Raw genomic sequence first — 18,435 nt, 5'->3', positions numbered from 1 at the left:
ATGGTGTGAAAATGGCTCCAAAAAGAATCTGAAGAAAATGGTGGTGAAAAAGAATTGGAAGACAATGGCTCTGAAAAAGCGTTTGAAGAGGAAGGTTTTGAGAGAGTTTGGAAAAAATGAGATGAAAAGAAAGAAGACGAAAACACAACTGGAAAAGTATTTGATGGTTAGTGAGATGGAAAAGAGGACAAATAAAATGCAAATGAGAAAGGGTTTGAAGATGCTGATGAAGAGGAGGAGAAAGATGATGAAGATAAAAGAGAAGATGGAAAAGATGCAGATGAAAAGTTGTTCAAATATGACAATTCCAACGACAAGCTGGTTGATGAGGTTTTCAGAGAGAAGTTGCTTGAAGAGTCTGATGAGGACTGTGGATTTGTGTCGGGAATGCTAAGGTAGAAGGATCCTTGTCCACAGGCAGCATCTTTGATCTAAGCAGTGACGATGATGACATTTAATCCCTTAGAGTTGCTTTTTAGGGAGACTCCTGGATCTCCAACTGCCTCACCTTCAGGGTAATTACTAGTAGTGGTACAGAGACATGTGCATAGTGATGAGATGCCACCTGACTATTGTCTGGAAATGTTGATTGTAACCAGTACTTAATCACTTTAAATGTATGTTAATTGGCTCTTCAATTAAAACTTCATAGTCTTAATGCAAGCAAAAAAGAACTATGGGAGAAATAAGTCCAAAGATAGCACAAAAACAGTAGTGAAGAGTAGATTAAACTTTCCTATTTAAAAAAAAAAAAAAAAACTCTTGAGTTAAAAAACTAACAAATCTAGCTCCATGCTATGAGAGCTACATGAAAATAAAATTATCTGTGAAAATAGGGAAGTGGAAAGGTATTAGACAGACATTAGAGACAAGGAAGCCTGTGAGTAATGGTATCAGTCAGCACAGAATTCAATAAAAGAAGCCGATCATTAAAATATTTGATCTGGCTGTATAAAATCCTAGAGACACTCATCCATGCACATCTTTAAATACATCCAGTAACTCTGTTACAATTTTATTTTGTTACAGCACCATTTTCCCCTTGCACGTGCTTGGGTCACCCGTGTGTTGCTCCTGTGTTGTGCCAAAGGCACAAACTGTCACTGCCCAAAGTACCAAGGCGGTGTGCAGTTGATGGGCTCCTCTGTCCAGATGGTCTTCAGCCTCTGGGCCCAGGATGCCACCATTCCCTTCCTTTCTTCTTCTGATGCATACTCAGGAGCAAAACTGATTTGAGGGGCCAGGACTTTAAATCCACAGAAGTGTAATGTACCATGCTAAAGCCACAAAGAGAGAAAACAGCTGATTAGAAACTAAGCCCACTAAGTGTCAGATGACTGAAGGACAGACCGGAATGAAACAAACCTTCAAAACATAATACAACAACTTTAAAGCTACTAGATAACTGCACACAACTGAACTTCCCTACAACCTTCGGACACTGGGCTTTCCAAGTGAGGGGAAGAACGGTGGGCAGCTGGGATTCCAGATGCCATTATTACAACTGAGATGAGCCTAAAACTTTTGCTGCTGATTTGAACATTAAACTTTACAGCTTTGATTGATCAGGCAAAGTATGGTACATTGTTAACACGGATTATTCTAGAATGGGGTGGCTATACGTAATGTGCCACCAGCAAATGCTGAAGATGTATTGTTAAATGGAAACAACACATTTTTTTAGCAGTAAGTGTAGTATGTCTCTTATGTAAAAACAAAATAACTGTTAAAAAAATTTTATCTCTCTCTCTCTATATATTTATATATAATGTATTTAGGAATAGATATGGGCTGAAAGAAAATACTCATAGCTGCTAAGCGATTATTTCTGAGGGTGGGACTAAAGGGACAGATTTTCTATTTTTCTATTTTGGATTGTCTCATTTTTTTTTCCTACACCATGTGCGTTTGAAAACTGGAAAAAATAGAAAGCTTTCTATAAAACTGGAAAAACTGAAGTGTGCCTAACGACAGGTAAGACTAGTTGGCCTGTGGCTAAGGAAGGTCACCTAGGCTTAGAAGGTATCATTTTCTTTAGCAGAGCACCACTAACTGGAATCACTGTCAATTCTCCTTTCAAAGACCACTTTTTCCCTAGAAATACCACACTCCTCTCGTTTGTGTTCCTTCCTATAAAGCCCATACCTTCGTGGGTCCTGCCCCCTCAGCTGTGGGCCCCATGGCAGGCATACCAACGGTTCAATATGTGATGTCCTCGGCAAATATCCCTGCACAGTGACCTGGAGACCAGCTTTGCCTTGGGCTCCTTGGCTCCTCGGAGTCTGGGGAGAGGCAGGCGAGGCCCTGGCCTGGAGCCTGCACCCTTCTTTCCTACCCCTGCTCTGTCTCACCAAGAGGTGCTGCTCATGAGGACAAGCTTTGTCCAGTGCTTCCCCTATCTCCTCAGGGCCTCGGGGTGCACACCAGCCATACAGTACCCACCTGGGAGTGCAGGTTTGGGAAGAGGGCCAGTGTTGTCGGGTAGGGTAGTCCCCAGTTCCCCAGACCTGGAGGGGAGTGGAGAAGGGGAAGGCACGGCCTCTGGGTGCCTAGAAAGCAGCTCTTGACAGAGATCCAGAGAGAGGCCTTCAGAAATGCAGGTCCTGCTGCATGTGCCTGGGGTAAGGGCAGCGCAGCCTCACTAAGGCTGTGGGTGCACTGCCTCGGGCCCTGAGCCACATCCCAGGTATCCCCGCAGGGCCACACACACATGCACGCTGCTGTCCCAGGACTGTGGAGCTGCCACAGAGCAGAAGTCAGGCCCAGGAGGTGGGGCCGCCAAAGACTATGATTATAATGCATTTTTCTCTATGGGCCAAGCTTGTCATTAAAAAAGCAAATGTATTATTTTCTATACGTAAACCCTTTGCCATGGAATGCATTCCAACTCAGGTGGGGTCAAAACGGTGTCTCAGGCTTACAAAAGTCTCACTTTTACAGATGGGGGAGCTACGTGTGCAGGAGTATTAGGGTCCTCTACCATGGAGTCAACTGTGGTGGGCTTACCTGTAGGGGCCACAGGAAGTACCGGAAATCTCCGCTGACTCCAGCTTTTGTGTACATCTCGGCAGTACTCCCGGTGGTTAGCGAGAGGAGCCCCAACTTACCCTGGAGGGGGAAGGACAGTGTGTGTAGTACGTATACTGGTCAGAGGGCTTACGATGACAGGAGAGAACATCTGGGGTCAGTTCTCCAGGGACAGATACAAATGTAACATCCCATCTCTGGCAGGCCGACTACAGGTAACAACTACGTCCTAACAGAAGGCACCCAAGTGGCCAGGGGCAGTAAGCCAAGGAAATGTGAATGTGCTCGGCTTCTGGCAGGAACCAGGTGTCTTGGGAGCCATCTATGAAATGGGGGGACAAGGCACTGACTCCACGGGGCTGCCATCAAGACTGAGTAAAGCCTGGTCCTTGGGGCCACCTCACAGTCTAAGAGGGACCTGGGGTGCTCAATCTTTCCTTATATGTACTTATTCTCTGAGGCCTTTTGAATTAAAACAATCATTTACTGGTAAGGACTTATTTCAGTGAGAAACCCATAGCTCCCATTAATGGAGCGTCTCCCAGGGTCCCTGCAGCCCTAACCCTACAGGGTGGAAATCCCATCACCTATTTCTACCAAGTAGGAGTCTGAAGCCCAGAGAAAAGATTGCATGAAGCCTGGACTTCACTCTTGGTCACGAGGTACAACTCCCTATCTGGAGCCAAAGCCTTATCCCCGTGAGGCCACCTCAACCTGTCCGACACCTGTCTCCTACCCCTCTTGGAGAACAGAGTTAGTGTGGGCATGTCTGTGTCCCCCACTAGAGTGAAGGCTCCATGTCTGCAGAAACTACACGCTCCCCACCTGTGCCTGGATTGTGGGGTTCTGCACACACTAGTGTGCAAGCAGGAATGCTAGAAAACAAACTAGAAACATAACCCGATGAGCACCCCCCACACGTACACACCCACACACACCAACTCTCAATCACAAACTCACACACACTCTGAAACATACCATACACTCACACACACACACATAGGTACATGTGCACTCACACACATGCGCATGCAACCCACCCATACACACCAACCCTCGATCACAAACACACCCACTCTGAAACATACCACTCATACGCACGCAGGCACACGCACATACACACCCACACACACCAACTCTATCACAAACTCTCACACACTCTGACACATACCATACACTCACACACGCACAAACATGCATACATGAACACACAAAAAGGCACACCCACCAACACTTGATCACAAACACACACATTGACACATACTGTACACTCACACACATGCACATGCACACCTGCACACACACACACACACACACCTGCACATACACACACTGGCCCACAGCAGTCCCGGTCCCAGAGCACATACCTTGAGGAAACCAGAGTCATAGAATCCAGGGATGTCAAAGGCGAACCCTTGGCACAGCACCCTGTCCATCCAGCCCTTCAGGATGGCCGGCACGCTGAACCAGTACAGTGGGAACTGGGGCAGGACACAGGGAGAAGCAGATACTGTGATCAAATCCCCCTTTTCCTAGTTTGACTTGGATTTCTGTCAGTCCAATGATTCCACGAAAGTACGTGTGTCTGCGTTGCCCCAGGCTTACGCTCACACACACAACTTCGCGCCTGCACAGCTATGGCATCCAGTGGCCTGGATGAATTAGAGCTGCAGTGGCAGTTTGGTGGGGCAGGTCCTTTCTGGGGTGGCATCACCTCCCTGGACAATTTGTGAATGAATACCAGGAACAGGGCAGGGGAGGTGAGGAACCAGGGAGAAGAAGGAAACAGAAGGCACCCTCCCAGGGATGAGGAAATCTCAAGGCAGCAGTTGCTTTGGCCCAAACTGCCTGGACAAATACTGTGGAGACAAATCTGGTTCTGAGCAGCCCCTGCCCGCCTGGGGTGAGGGCTGGAGGGGAGGGAAAGCAACAGGATCTCATGACAGAGACATTTTGTGGGCCATTGGGCTAGAGGGAAGTCCTTCATGAATATGAACTTGGAGGTCAGCATTTCAAATGGCAGATATTGGCTATATGGATCTCCTTACCCAGCTCAACACAGACATGTATGCAAATATGCTGAAGCTTCGCACCACTATGAGAAGCAGAAATTCATTATTTGGAATGAGTTTGTACATAGGTTGACTCATTCAATATGCAGATCAGAGGGGGCACAAACCTGAAATATCACTAGATCAGCTTCCTGAACCTTTTTCTGCTCGTCAATTATATCTCTGGCTAGAGACCTCTTCTTGTAGGCTTCATAGGCTTCCACCCCATAGCTGAAGAACTCGGGGTTAGAACACGCACCTGGGGAGGAACAAGCCACATGGTCTCACCCCAGTGAGCAACCACGGCAAACCCCCACAAAAGCCATATGCTACCTGGCCCCAGAAAGCCCCTCAAGGGGCATTCTTTGAGCCCTGTCAGATGCAGGGTCCCGGGGTTGTGGAAATAGGAGAGAGAAAGACACTGTTCTTACTTTCGAGGGGTTGAGGGAAAGTCCAGTGGGAGGATTAAATAAACAATCAAATGATTAACGTACAGAATGGTTATCCACTTGCTCGTTCTAATGCTGTGGCCAGACAAGACTCGCACCCAACAAGGAAAATGCAGAGCTGTGTGTAATTCTGGAGGGTGGAAGGAGTCCAACGGGCCTAGAGGAGGCTGTGACCAGCTCTCATGGGTGGGAAAGGAAGTGAACCCAGGAAGAGCTTTGCAAGCCAGGTCCTGAACCCTGGGCAGGAGTTTCCTAGGCTGCCTGGAGTGCTGGAGGGAAAAGCAGGGGCATTCGGGCAAAGACAGGGAGGGTCCAACCACCAGGTACCAGGAAGGGAGCATGCCTGCGGCGCCCAGCAAAGTGGTACGAGGGCTGCTGTGAAGGCAAGCCTGCCAAGGTGTCTATACTTTTCCTGCACCCAGTAGGCAGCCATGTGAGGGTCTTAAACAGGAAAAATAAGTAAGAGCTCAGATCTGGGTTGGGAAGGCTCGCTGAAGCAGCAGTGATTCAGGGACCAGTCTGGGGCAGAGAGCCTGCTGTGGCTCCTGTGGCCCAGCGGGGTAGCGGGTGGTGAGGGTGGAATCAGGCAGTAGCAGTGGGGACGGGGAGGAGAGGTGCTAAGGGCCAAATCTATAGCACAACCTCCAGCAACTAACAGAGAGAGAGAAATTATTATGATTTGTCCTTTTAATTCAAATTTTGTCGACTGAAATTACCCATCAAAGTGCTCTGATTAGTATTATGAACAGCTTACTGATTCATTTGGAGTCTCTGGGTGATGTGAACAGTTAACAAGCTCAGCTGCTAACTGAAAGGCTGGTGGTTCAAGTCCATCCAGAGGCATCTCAGGAAAAAAGCCTGGAGATCTACTTCCAAAAATTCAGCCACTGAAAACCCTATGGAGTGGTTTAAGTCTGACACATGTGGTGCTGCCATGTGTCAGATTCCACTTGACGGCAACTGGCTCGGTTGGTACCGTTCACTGAGTACTTCCTGCCTGGTGGGAGCTACGCCAGGTGCTCTCCACACAGCACGTTGTGATCTTTATAACCACCAGTGAGATAGGGGTCATCCCCATCAACAAAGCAGAAAACAAGACCCAGTAAAGCTAAGAGACTTGTTTCATGCCTTGTGGGTCCTATGTGGCAGAGGTGACAGAGAGATGGAATACCCCATAGTCAAGCTCTGAATGACCACATCACACTTCAGCCAGAGAGAGGCCAGAATAAGGACTGGGCCAGCAGCCTTTCAACAAATCAATAACTAACAATTTAGGGTTCTGGGCTTCTTCTTTTAATCTATTTGCATTTGATTTTCATTCAAAAAGTACACAGACTGCCCTCTATGTGTGAGGTCCTGTCTTTCAATGAAACCCTAAGAGGGTAATCAACTAATGTAAGAGGCTTTGTTTCACCAGTAGGTTATCAAACAGGATTTTGGTTTCCCACATTACTGGAACCTACAGCAGTGGTTAAGAGTTATAGCTGCTAACCAAAAGTTGGCAGTTTGAATCCACCAGCAGCAACTTGGAAATCCTATGGGAGCAGTTCTACTCTGTCCTAGAGGGTCAGTATGAGTCGGAATCCACTCGATAGCAATGGGTTTGGTTTAGGAAACCCTGGTGGCATAGTGGTTAAGAGTTCAGGGGCTAGCCAAAAGGTCAGCACTTCCAATCCACCAGTTACTCCTTGGAAACCCTATGGGGCAGTTCTACTTTGTCCTACAGGGTTGCTATGAGTCAGAATCAACTCCATAGCAACGGGTTTGTTTTTTTTTCTTTTAATATATAACAGATGTAGATTTGATAATTACCGGTGACTGGAATGCGAAAGTTGGAAACAAAGAAGAATCAGCAGTTGTAAAATACAGCTGAGAGATTGATGGTAGAATTCTGCAAGACCATGACTTATTCACTGGAAATGCCTTTTTTCAACAACACAATTGATGACTATATATGTAGATCTTGTCAAGTGGATTACACTGGAATCAAACTGACTACATCCGTGGAAAGAGACAATGGAGAAGCTCAGTATCATCAGTCAAGATAAAGCCAGGAGCTGATTGCAGAACAGATTGTGAATTGCTCATATGCAAGTCCAAGTTGAAGCTGAAGAATATCAAAGGGAGTTCATGACAGCCGAAGTACAACCTTGACTACATCCCACCTGAATTTAGAGACCATCTCAATAACAGATTTCACACACTGGAACACTAATGACCAGAGACCAGAAGAATTGTGGAATGACATCAAGGACATCATACATGAAGAAAGTGGTCATTAAAAAGACAGGAAAGAAGGAAAAGACCAAAATGGATGTCAGAAGAGACTCTTAAATGTGCTCTTAACTGGAAGTAGCTAAAGCAAATGGAATAAATGATGAAGTAAAAGACATGAACACAACACTTCAAAGGACAGATTGAGAAGACAAAGTATTACAATGAAATGTGTAAAGACCTGGAGTTAGAAAACCAAAAAGGAAGAACACGCTCAGCATTTCTCCAGCTAAAAGAACTGAAGAAAAAATTCAAGCCTCAAGTGCAATATTGAAGGATTCTATGGGGAAATTTTTCAATATTGAATATACCATGGATTGCTAAAAGAATGAACAAATCTGTCTTGGAAGAAGTGCAACCATCCTTAGAAGCAAGGATGGCGAGACTACGTCTCACATACTTTGGACATGTTATTAGGAAGGATCAGTTACTGGAGAAGGACCCAATGCTTGGTAAAGTAGAGGGTCAGTGAAAAAGCAGAACACTGTCAAAGAGATGGACTGACATGTTGGTTGCAACAATGGGCTCAAGCATAACAATAGCGAGAATGGAGCAGGACCTGGCAGTGCTTCATTCTGTTGTACATAGGGTCGCTATTAGTTGGAACAGACTTGATGGCAGCTAACAACAACAACAACCTGGGAAAATATTGAATGACTCAAGAAGTATCAAAAGAAGATGGAAGGAATACACAGAATCAGTGTACCAAAAATAAATTGGTTAACATTCAACAATTTCAGTGGGTACCTGTATGGGACACAGATCCTGTTTTGGCCTTTGTCTGTGGTTTCTGAAGAGAGCCTGAGCAATTAAGTGGTTTTTGTTTTCCAAAACAGCCAGAAACGTAGGGCTCTATCTGGAGAACTAACTTCAGGAAGGGTGTGGGGCATGATGCAGTCATGCATATTCATTGATTGGATCAATCATAACTGCATTATGGCCCCAGTCATGCATATACATTGAGGTCCCAATGACTAAGGGACCCCGGGCCTTCAAACTTCCTCTTTGGGGACTCCTGAATTGGTGAGAACATCCATAAATGGGATTGAGTGGCACATCCCTTGGGACAATGGTGATGCCATACTGGGAACCCTTCCAGACCTTGTCTAATGTTTCTCTTTGCTTGTATCCTTTCTGGATAATAAATGGGTAACTGTATGTATAGGTAACAGTCTTGGTGAATTTTGTGAGCTGTAGTAATTAATGAACCCACAAGAGGCAATGAAATTCTGACTTAACTTGGGGTGGCTAATTCACAGGAGAGCTGTGCAGGCAGTTAGTTGTTAAGGACAGAATCCTAACTTGTGAGAAACCAGCTTTGGGTGCCTGAATGACAGAGAAAGACTGCACAGGCAGTCACTGAAGAAGGACAGAATCCTTCTAGCTTGTGACCTAGCCCCAGGGGGCTAACTTGTTCTGCAACATTCTGAGGTGGCCCAAGCAAAATGGTGCAGGAAATAGAAGAAACCAGCTCTGGAATGCAGTAAACTCTGGCTAAGGTTGAGTACGCTGGCCAGTAGAAATTCTTAATAAATAAGTCTTACGAGAACATGCTGAATGTCAACCAATCAAATGTTCCCACGTACCCTTTCCAACTCTGTATAAAGTTCTGCAAAACTGAGTATAAAAGACGAACACTTATGCTCCCTCTTCAGAATGTCATTTTCAACTTTCATTTTGGTGATTTCCAGTCTGCAAATCTTTGAATCTAAATAAAACTCTTCTTTAATTTTTCAAAAATTCTGTTTCATTTTTAAGAATTACTTGGTGTCAGGAGCGGGACTGAAACGACCAACCTATGGCCTTGAAGCCCTTGTTGGACATGGGTGAAGGATCCCACCATGCCATTTTAGGCTCCCTGTCTCTGCAAAGAGCCTTGGAGGCCATTTGGTGAGCCCTCTTGGATCTCGGGCTTTGTCTTGTTACACTGCAGCTCAGCCTTATTATGCAGATTTTGTCTCTGCCTTTTTCTTGGTCATGGGTACTAAACTTGCAAATTTCCCTAACAGATCTCCTGCTACATGTCCGAGACTTATGGGTTGCAGTCATGTTTGTATTTAGAACTCTGGCATGCCCTGACCAAAGGCAGTTTCTCTGACCGGAGGCCCCTTTTGGGTTCTTTGAATTGGGAAAATTGATATACTTGAGATCTAAATTAGAAAACCATAGAACTAAACAAAAGGTTTAGAATGCTTATTTTGATTGGTATTTAGAAGCTTCTAAAATTAGCTTCTTTACCAGACACAGTACCCAAATTAACCAAGATTAATAAGTCTTTTAACGACGAAACATACAAGACAGCTGATGAGTCCACTCCTTCTGACCCCTCTGCTTCTCTATCTTTGTACCCTACTCTCTCTCCATATCCTGGAAAGGATCGTGGTCTGTCGGAAATGCTGTTTGCAAATGATGATCTGCCTCTTGACCCTAAACTTACCGTGGTGTCTCAGATGACCTTTAAGGTTAAACCAGTTGAAGGGCAAGAGAACCCCCTGTAATTACTTTACCTCCCTGGTCTAAAGCCGAATTAAGAGCAATAGCTAACGAGTTTCCAAAACTCATTGATGACCCTGAATTTTTTTTTTTTTTCTTTTTTTTAAAAAGAGAAATTCTGCCTTTTAACTCAGGCTTACCAATCTGGTGTGGATGATCTGTATCACTTAACCCTTTATTATTATTTTTGAGGAATTTTTTGGTGATGCCATGTTTTTTCACTAATGGAATGTATGCTGAATCACTGTTGGTATTTTTTTATTATTTGGAAAAATGGGGTGCCAATTGCAAGCAGGTCACATTGGTTCCATGTTCTATAAAGTACATCACAAATGTGGTACATATTGGTCCCATGACCCAGGAAGTGCATCATAGTTTCTGGTTACACTTGAGCCATAAAATATTACTCAGCTTTCCAAAAATACACATGAAATACTACAGAAACATTGCACTTGCTGCATAAAATTGTTATCAGATTTTTAGTGAAACTTTAAAAAACACGGGATGACAGTTTACAAAAGATGTTATCAAGGAGGTGACTAATGCACACAGGCCATATCAGTCCCAAGTTCCATGAAGCACATCACACACATGGTACATATCAGTCCCATCACCCAGGAAGTGTATCACAAACTGTTCTCACCCCCAAAATAACTCATTTACTTGAATATTTCTGAATGCTGGTAACTGTACCTTCCCAGTAACACAAAGGAAAGAGTAAACATCCTTGCAAGCCTTATCTTGCTGTAACCCACCTGCTGTACAGAAGCCAAAACACAGAAAAGTTCCACAAAATCACTCCTTACTTTTTTTTTTTTTTCCAGGAAGCATCCCCTCATACAACTGACTCTCAACACTCAAAAGTGGCACAGACCAACTTCATTGTTTTTTAGGTATGGTAATGAAACTACCAGGCTGCCTAAAAGGAAATCAAACAGATTTAAGCAACTCGTCCCCTCTGTGTATTAGATTCTGGAACCCACTAAAGATGGTACAATTGCCCACTTATAACAATTCTTTAACAAAAAATTGGCTTCAGCAAGTCAATGAAACCATTCCTCTCCCATACAATTATACCAGAAGTAACGTGATCTGTCCTCCTCATGAGTATGTATATTTGCGTGGAGGATCAAATTATCTCACAATAAAGGAACCAAACCCAAGTGATAAACCTCATGCCTGGGCATTAACCTGCTTAAATAGCTGGAACATGATGGGTCAATGCATGTTGGGTCTATTAGGAGTTCCTTTAGATGCCCACTCCTATAATGAAAGAATACACTGGATTGTAGTTCTAATTAAATGTATGAAATGCCCATCTAGTTCTTGTTGCACCAAACTGTAGTTTCCCTTGCTATGCAGAAGGTTATGTATCTTGAAGAAACTAAGTTCTTAGAGGAGACTGACCTCACACCTTGAGTTAAGTTTTTGGATGCTAAGTTGTTCCTTTAAATGTAGCCTTGCTCCACACATGCCCAACAGGAGGATCACAGAAGCAGAGTGAGCTATGGCACGGGGAAAAGGCTGATGAAAGATCCAACTTATAAAAAAAATCAATCCAATGAGAAGTCCATGTAGAAGAAAAACACTCTTACAATGGTGATAAGGAATCTTTATAGAGATTCATAATCAGGAGGGGGAAGTGTGAAAGAGCACTCTAAAACTAAAGCACTCGATATAACTAAAATGGCTGACACAGGTCTGAATCAGACTCTGTTTGGTCCTAGGCCCCTGCTTCTGCTTTTTAAAGTATGTGACCCATGATCACACTTTGTCCAAGATAACATGTTCTGCAACATTCTGAGGTGGCCCAACAAGAATGGTACAGGAAACCGAAGGAACCAGCTCTGGAACGCAGGAAACTATGGCTAAGCCAGTAGAAATTCTTGATAAATGGGTCTTACAAGAGCATGTTGAATGTCAACCAATCAAATGTACCCCTGTACTCTTCCCAACTCTGTACAGAATTCCACAAAACTGACTATAAAATGACATATGCTTATGCTCCCTCTTCAGAATGCCATTTTGAACTTTCATTTTGGTGCTTCCCAATTTGCAAATCTTTGAATCTGAATAAAACTATTTCTTTAATTTTACAGAAATTCTGTTTCATTCTTAACATACAAAAGGTTGCCACGAGCCACAGCTGACTGGATAGCAACTAACAACAGTAAACATAGTTACTAAAATGTGCATGGGCCAATTAGACTAAAGTAAATATAAAAGTAAAGGCATCCAAGAATTACAGGAAAATTCAGGAGAATGTTTTCATAAGCACGGGGGAGGCCTTCCTAAGCAAGACAGGAAATCTAGAAGTCATGAAAGAAAGACTGACACTTGGTTTGAAATAAGTTAGAAACAACAGAAATATACATCAACATGTGAACTGGCAAATAAGTTATAGGATGATACGTCATCATTTAAGAGACTGTGGAATGCTAAGACATATATAGGTAAGAGAATAAAGAAGATCCCACAACAATGACCCATTTACATCTATAGCTACAGCGTTTCCAAACTTCCAAACTATTCACGAATGTGTACTTTTATTAATACGTAGAATAAGATCTAAAATGATCCACACTGAAAAGTTAACCTTATCTGCCTTTGGTGTGTGGAGTAGGAGTTTTTACTTTTTACCCTATATTCACCTATATTTTAAAACAGTTTTTACAAGAAGCTTGTGTTACACACTCAAAAACCAGTGGCTCCTGTTATTCTCCGTTTTCCAAGTCCTTGCTCTCTTGTAAGAGAAAATGCTCGATTGATTTATTTCAAAGGAATGAAGTGCATTCCCATGAGAAACAAAAAAAGAGGAGCATACTGTGATCACCACGAATTTTATACTTTGAGATCTAGTTAACACAATTACATGATGGAAGGAAATTAGCAATGTTAAATCCTGGAGAAGAGGAGTGAAATGATCATTATTTGCAGATAATTTGACTGTTTATCTGGAAAGACCCAGAGAATCAGCTGAAAACTATTACAGATGGTAAGAAAATTACTGAAGTGGCTGGATACACACACACACACACACACACACAAATCCACACCACACACAGGCAAACACAAAGAGAAATTAATCCTCTTCAAATACAGAAAAAACTAGTTGATAAGAATTACACATGATCTGAATGAAGAAAATTTCAAAATAATCTTGGGGGTATGTGGGACAAAAACTCAATTTGGCCACTGTCTCCGGTCCCTGAAAATACCCCTAGGAATTCCTTAGCAATCAAGGTGTCTTTGTTTTTCTAAAGTGGCCAGGCAAGACTTAAACATGTGCAAATGTAGTGGCAAATAACTTCAGGAAGAGAGGGAGGCATGATTCAATCTGTCATATATAAATATATATATTAGTTCAATCGATGATGCATATGCAATGAGGCACCAATCATGACTATGCAGTGAGGATGCAATAATGCACAACATTGTGGTAAGAGGCCCTGAACATAGAAGCAGATTGGCTTCCTAAACTGGCAGGAACGTACATGCATGGGAGACAGTGGCATGTCCCTGGGGGCAAAGGAAGTCTCATACAGGACCTCTTCCCAACTTCGCCTGATGTGTCTCTTTGCTTGTATCCTTTCTGGTTATAGTAAATGGGTAACTGTAAGTATAGGTGATAAATAGTCTCCATAAATTTTGTGAGCTGTTCTGGGAATTAACGGACCCACAAAAGGCAGTGAGAACCAGCATAGGCTGGCATCTGCCTATTTAGCAGGTGATCTGAAGGACAGAATCCTTATAACCTATTGACCTAGCCCCAAGGGGCTAGGCGGTGTGAGGTAGTGGGAAGCTGCGTGGTCTGAAATACAGGAAGTTGTTGTGTAGATTCCTAGGCCTATACTGGTACCTGATGACCTGGCCCCATGTGGCCAGTGATGTTTTGACCTGGCTCAGGGTGGCTGGGGATAAAGTCTGACCTAATTATGGGTTACAGTCAGAGAGAGGAGTGCCATGAAAGTGGCTGGCAATGAGAATCACGGAGATGTGAGAAAGCAAGCCTGGTTCCATTTCCAGATGGTAATTGGATTCATGCTGATCCTTGCCATGTAATTAGTGCTACTTGAGCAGCACAGGATGGTATAAGAAGACTTGAGCAAATGAAAAGTCACACCATTCTCTCGGATAGAAAGGATCCGCATCAAAAAGGTCAATTCCTCCCAGTTCATCTACAAATTTAATATGACCTCAATAAATATACCAACAGATTTCTTTTTTAATCTGGAAAGCACAGTCAAAACGTTTTATGGAAAAGTAAAGCAAAAATAGAAATTAAGAGAACTGAGGGTGAACTAACTCTATAAGACATTAAATGACACTATTTGCCAAAATAGTTAAAACCATGTGTCATGGATTGAATTGGGTACCCCCAAAATATCTCTCAACTTGGCTAGGTCATCATTCCCAGTATGTATGATTGTCGACCATTTTATCATCTGATGTGATTTCCCTGTGTGTTGTAAATCCTATCACTATGATATAATAAGATGGATTAGCGACAGTTATGTTGATGATAAGATTAGACAGTATCTGAAGCCAATCTCTTGAGATATAAAAGAGAGAAGCGAGCAGAGAAGACATGGGGACCTCATACCACCAAGAAAGCAGTGCCAGGAGAAAAGCATGTCCTTTGGACCTGAGGTTCCTGTGTGGAGAAGCTCCTAGGCCAAGGGAAAATTGATGACAGGGACCCTCCTCCAGAGCTGACAAAGAAAGCCTTCCCCTGGATCTGATGCCATGAATTTGGACTTGTAGCCAACTAGACTGTGAGAGAATAAATTTCTCTTTGTTAAAGCCATCCACTTGTGGTATTTCTGTTATGGCAGCACTGGATGCCTACGTCACCGTGTGGTACTGGTTCATGATTAGATAGACAAAACAGAATAGAAAGTATAGAACAGAATCAAACACGTGAGAATTTAGTATACAGTGAAGGTAGCACTTTAAATCAGGCACACTTAGCTGGATTATTCAATAAATGGTGATGAGACAACTGGGTAGGTATCTAAAAAAAAACTGGATCCATGTCTTACTTTATACACCAAAATAAATTTGAAATAGATAAAATATTTAAATATTTTACATTTAAATATTTAAATGTAAAAAGTAGAACCTATCAAATACTATAAACAGCAATTAAAAATCAATGAGAAAAAAGACCAATAATCTAATAGGAAATGAGCAAGGGATATGAAGAGATCACTCACAGGAAAGAAAATGTAAATGCTTCTTAAATACATGTAAAGATACTAAACTTCACTTATAATGAGAGAAGGGCAAACTATAACACTACTGGGAGGCCATTTTTTCACCTGTTAGACTATTATCAATCACCAAAAAAACTGAAAACATTGTTGGTGATGGTGTGAGGAAATAGGCACTTTCAAACAGTGCTGGTGGGAGTGTAAGCTGGTACATTTATGGAAAGCAATTTTATATCTATGAAAATTAAAAATGCATATTCCCTTTGACCAGCAATTCTACTTCTAGATTTACTTACATATATAGGAAAGGTCATATGGCCATGATTATTTACTGCAGCAAAAAATCAGAAACAATCTAAAATGCACTTTAGTAGGGACTACTTAAATGATATCTCCATACAATGGAATACTTTGCAACAGTAAAAAAGAAAGCAATGTGAAAACAATATGCGAAATACTACCAGTTTTGTATAAACACAGGAAATGGAGAACGCACTCATAACTGCTTGTGTAGCAGAGGTGGTCTGTGAGAAAAGAGACATACAAACCGTTAACACCGATTAGCATTGGGGCAGGGAAACATGGCCTGAGGATAGGGGTGGGAAAAAGACTTGCATTGTAGACTCTTAGCCGGGGAATTTTGTATCATGTGCAAATATTAGCTTTTTCAAAGCATTTTTTAATTAAAAAAAAAAACAAAGTTAAAAATAAACAGAGTATCCCGTGACTCACCAGTGATATCTTTCCTCGTGGCCCTTGGCTCAAAGTTCATCGAGTATAAATCAGACACAGTGACCGTGCAGCCCTGCCTGCTCAGCTCATCCTCTGCCACTTTCTTCAGGGATCCATTTAAAGATGTGGGCTCTTGGTGCGCATAGACGATCAACACCTTCTTACCTAAATTAGAAGGAAACATTTCTCTTTAACAGCAATTTCTTTGCCAAAATTCAATGGAGACTAAGGCAATAATCCAACATTCTAATCCATTACAGAAGCTGAAGCTAAGAAATACCAACCTTTAAAAAAAAAAAAAAATTTTTTTTTTTTTTTTTATATTGGATGACGATTTAAAAATAATGAGCGTTTTAAAAATCCAGTTATATCTCAGGTCATCATTACCTGAGTTTTCTAATATACAAAAATAAAATGGGTCAAATTATGACTCCTGAAGAATAAACAACTAAATCCTTGAGACGAGGGCAAGATAGTGAAACCGTCACATCCTTCCACAAGACTGCTAAAAGAAAAGAAGTAAAAATCCATGCAACCGATGGTCTCATAACTCTGGACATCAGCTGTAGGGCTGAAGAACCAAAATGAGCACTGTATCAAGAAAAAGAATACAGACGGTGGGAAAGTGAAGGTTTGCAGGCCATCACCCGCCACCTTACCTGCCACCCAGCTGAGCGTGGCCATCTTGCATTGACTACAGATGGATCTCCAAACAGGGAGGCTTGGCAGGAGCAGAACAGAGAACATAGATTGGGACAAGGATTCTGAGTAAACAGCCCTGGGATGGAGCTACAAGGTGGACACGGCACGTACTGGGACGTGGCAGACCTGGGAGATAAAGGTGCATGGGTGCAACACAGACTTGAGTCCCAGGAACCCCAGGAAGGTGCTACCCAGAGGAAGTGGTGCGGATGGTACTGTAGGAGTATCCAGGCCAGCGACAGGAAAGCCAGAGCAAGCACGGAGAGGGTGTAGCACCACGGGCTTGAGCTCCCGTGTCCTGGGAAAGTGTAATAAAGGGAAAACACTGTGAACTGGAATTTATGAATACCCAGGCCAAGGGCCAGAAAAACTGAGCAGGCAGCCCTAGGAAAAATACAAATAGACATGTTGAACCCAGAGAGAGTTAAAAATCTAGACCCGACTGGAGAAAGGGGTGCTGAGAACTCAGCAGACTGCCATTGAGAGCACATTTCTCAGACGCAGGAAGAGGGTCTTCTTGGACTCAGGCTCCAATACCAGGAACAGATCTGCAGGGCAAACACGGTGGGAAGCACCACACCATTCCTGTCTGCACAGCCTAGACTGCTGACACTAAAATACAGTGGCTTTGGATCTGAGGCCATAGGTGGATTTCCAGGGCAAATGAGTTGAGCGGCCTGTACCCTTCCCCGTTCATGCGTAAAGGAGGGAGGCCCTGGATCCATCCATCAGCCTGAGCAGGAACCACCTATCAGCTAAATCATCTACCAGGAACCACCCAGCCTTGGTGGGAAACTGCCCAGCCAGCTGGCGGCTCTGAAGCCATTAGCGTATCTCCTGGGCATAATGTCTGGAGAGCCTCCAGCCTTATCCATTCTGACACAGCAGAGAAAAGCCTGGGAAACACCTGGCAGTCACCTGACAGCTCACACAAAGCACAATGTAGGCCACAGTACATGAACAATCAACCCTGACAGCGAGAGGTGAAGCTGATGCAGTGTGGGCTGAGACACCTGAGCAATCAGACTTGGGACAGTGCAGCTAGGCAAGTACTACTCAGGCAGGAGTTCTTGTGAATCCCAGGAAGAAGCAAGGAGGTGAGCACAGTATGGACTGGTGGTGAGCATAAACACTGAGAACATGGGGTGAATCCGCCGTTGCCAAGATGGGACCCTGAGGCTGGTGTACTGAAGCCTATATTCCTACGCATCTGTGTCAGCTGCAGCTCCTGGATGGGACCTTGTATTAGAGTTGTTTGGCTGGACCTCACATGGAGGGAGGTCTGTGGTGAGTAACTAGAGACACGTGGTAACTCCAATGTCAGGGGGAGCGGGTACTGTAGGGGCACACCTGGTATCTCTTAGGGTGGGGGGAGTCTGACACCAGAGTAATCAGATACCAGAGTAATGTGGAGGGAAGAAAACCATAACCAGTACTATAAGCCACAGAGTTCAGTGCTATAGTAGCTAGGCCAGTATCCCCACCTAGGGAAAC

At 43.4% G+C, this 18,435-nt stretch overlaps 1 protein-coding gene across 4 annotated transcripts in view; it reads right to left on the bottom strand.

The window, feature by feature from the left end:
* Positions 1-913: 913 nt before the first annotated feature.
* NQO2 (N-ribosyldihydronicotinamide:quinone reductase 2) overlaps positions 914-18,435 on the bottom strand; it is a 49,337-nt gene continuing 31,815 nt past the window's right edge. For 3 of the 4 annotated variants that reach the window (XM_049882535.1, XM_049882526.1, XM_049882544.1), the window contains 5 exons: positions 16,240-16,404; positions 5,207-5,337; positions 4,395-4,508; positions 3,007-3,108; positions 914-1,277 (listed from right to left, as the gene is read on the bottom strand). In XM_049882535.1, the coding sequence (XP_049738492.1) occupies positions 1,101-1,277; positions 3,007-3,108; positions 4,395-4,508; positions 5,207-5,337; positions 16,240-16,404 (689 nt within the window). In that variant the 3' untranslated portion in view covers positions 914-1,100. The remainder of the gene's footprint in view (positions 1,278-3,006; positions 3,109-4,394; positions 4,509-5,206; positions 5,338-16,239; positions 16,405-18,435) is intronic. The other variant, XM_049882553.1, reaches the window with a different exon arrangement.

The sequence above is a fragment of the Elephas maximus genome, chromosome 1, assembly GCF_024166365.1.
Source record: "Elephas maximus indicus isolate mEleMax1 chromosome 1, mEleMax1 primary haplotype, whole genome shotgun sequence".
In the NCBI taxonomy this organism is placed as follows: Eukaryota; Metazoa; Chordata; class Mammalia; order Proboscidea; family Elephantidae; genus Elephas; species Elephas maximus.
This window is presented reverse-complemented; position numbering and strand designations above follow the sequence as displayed.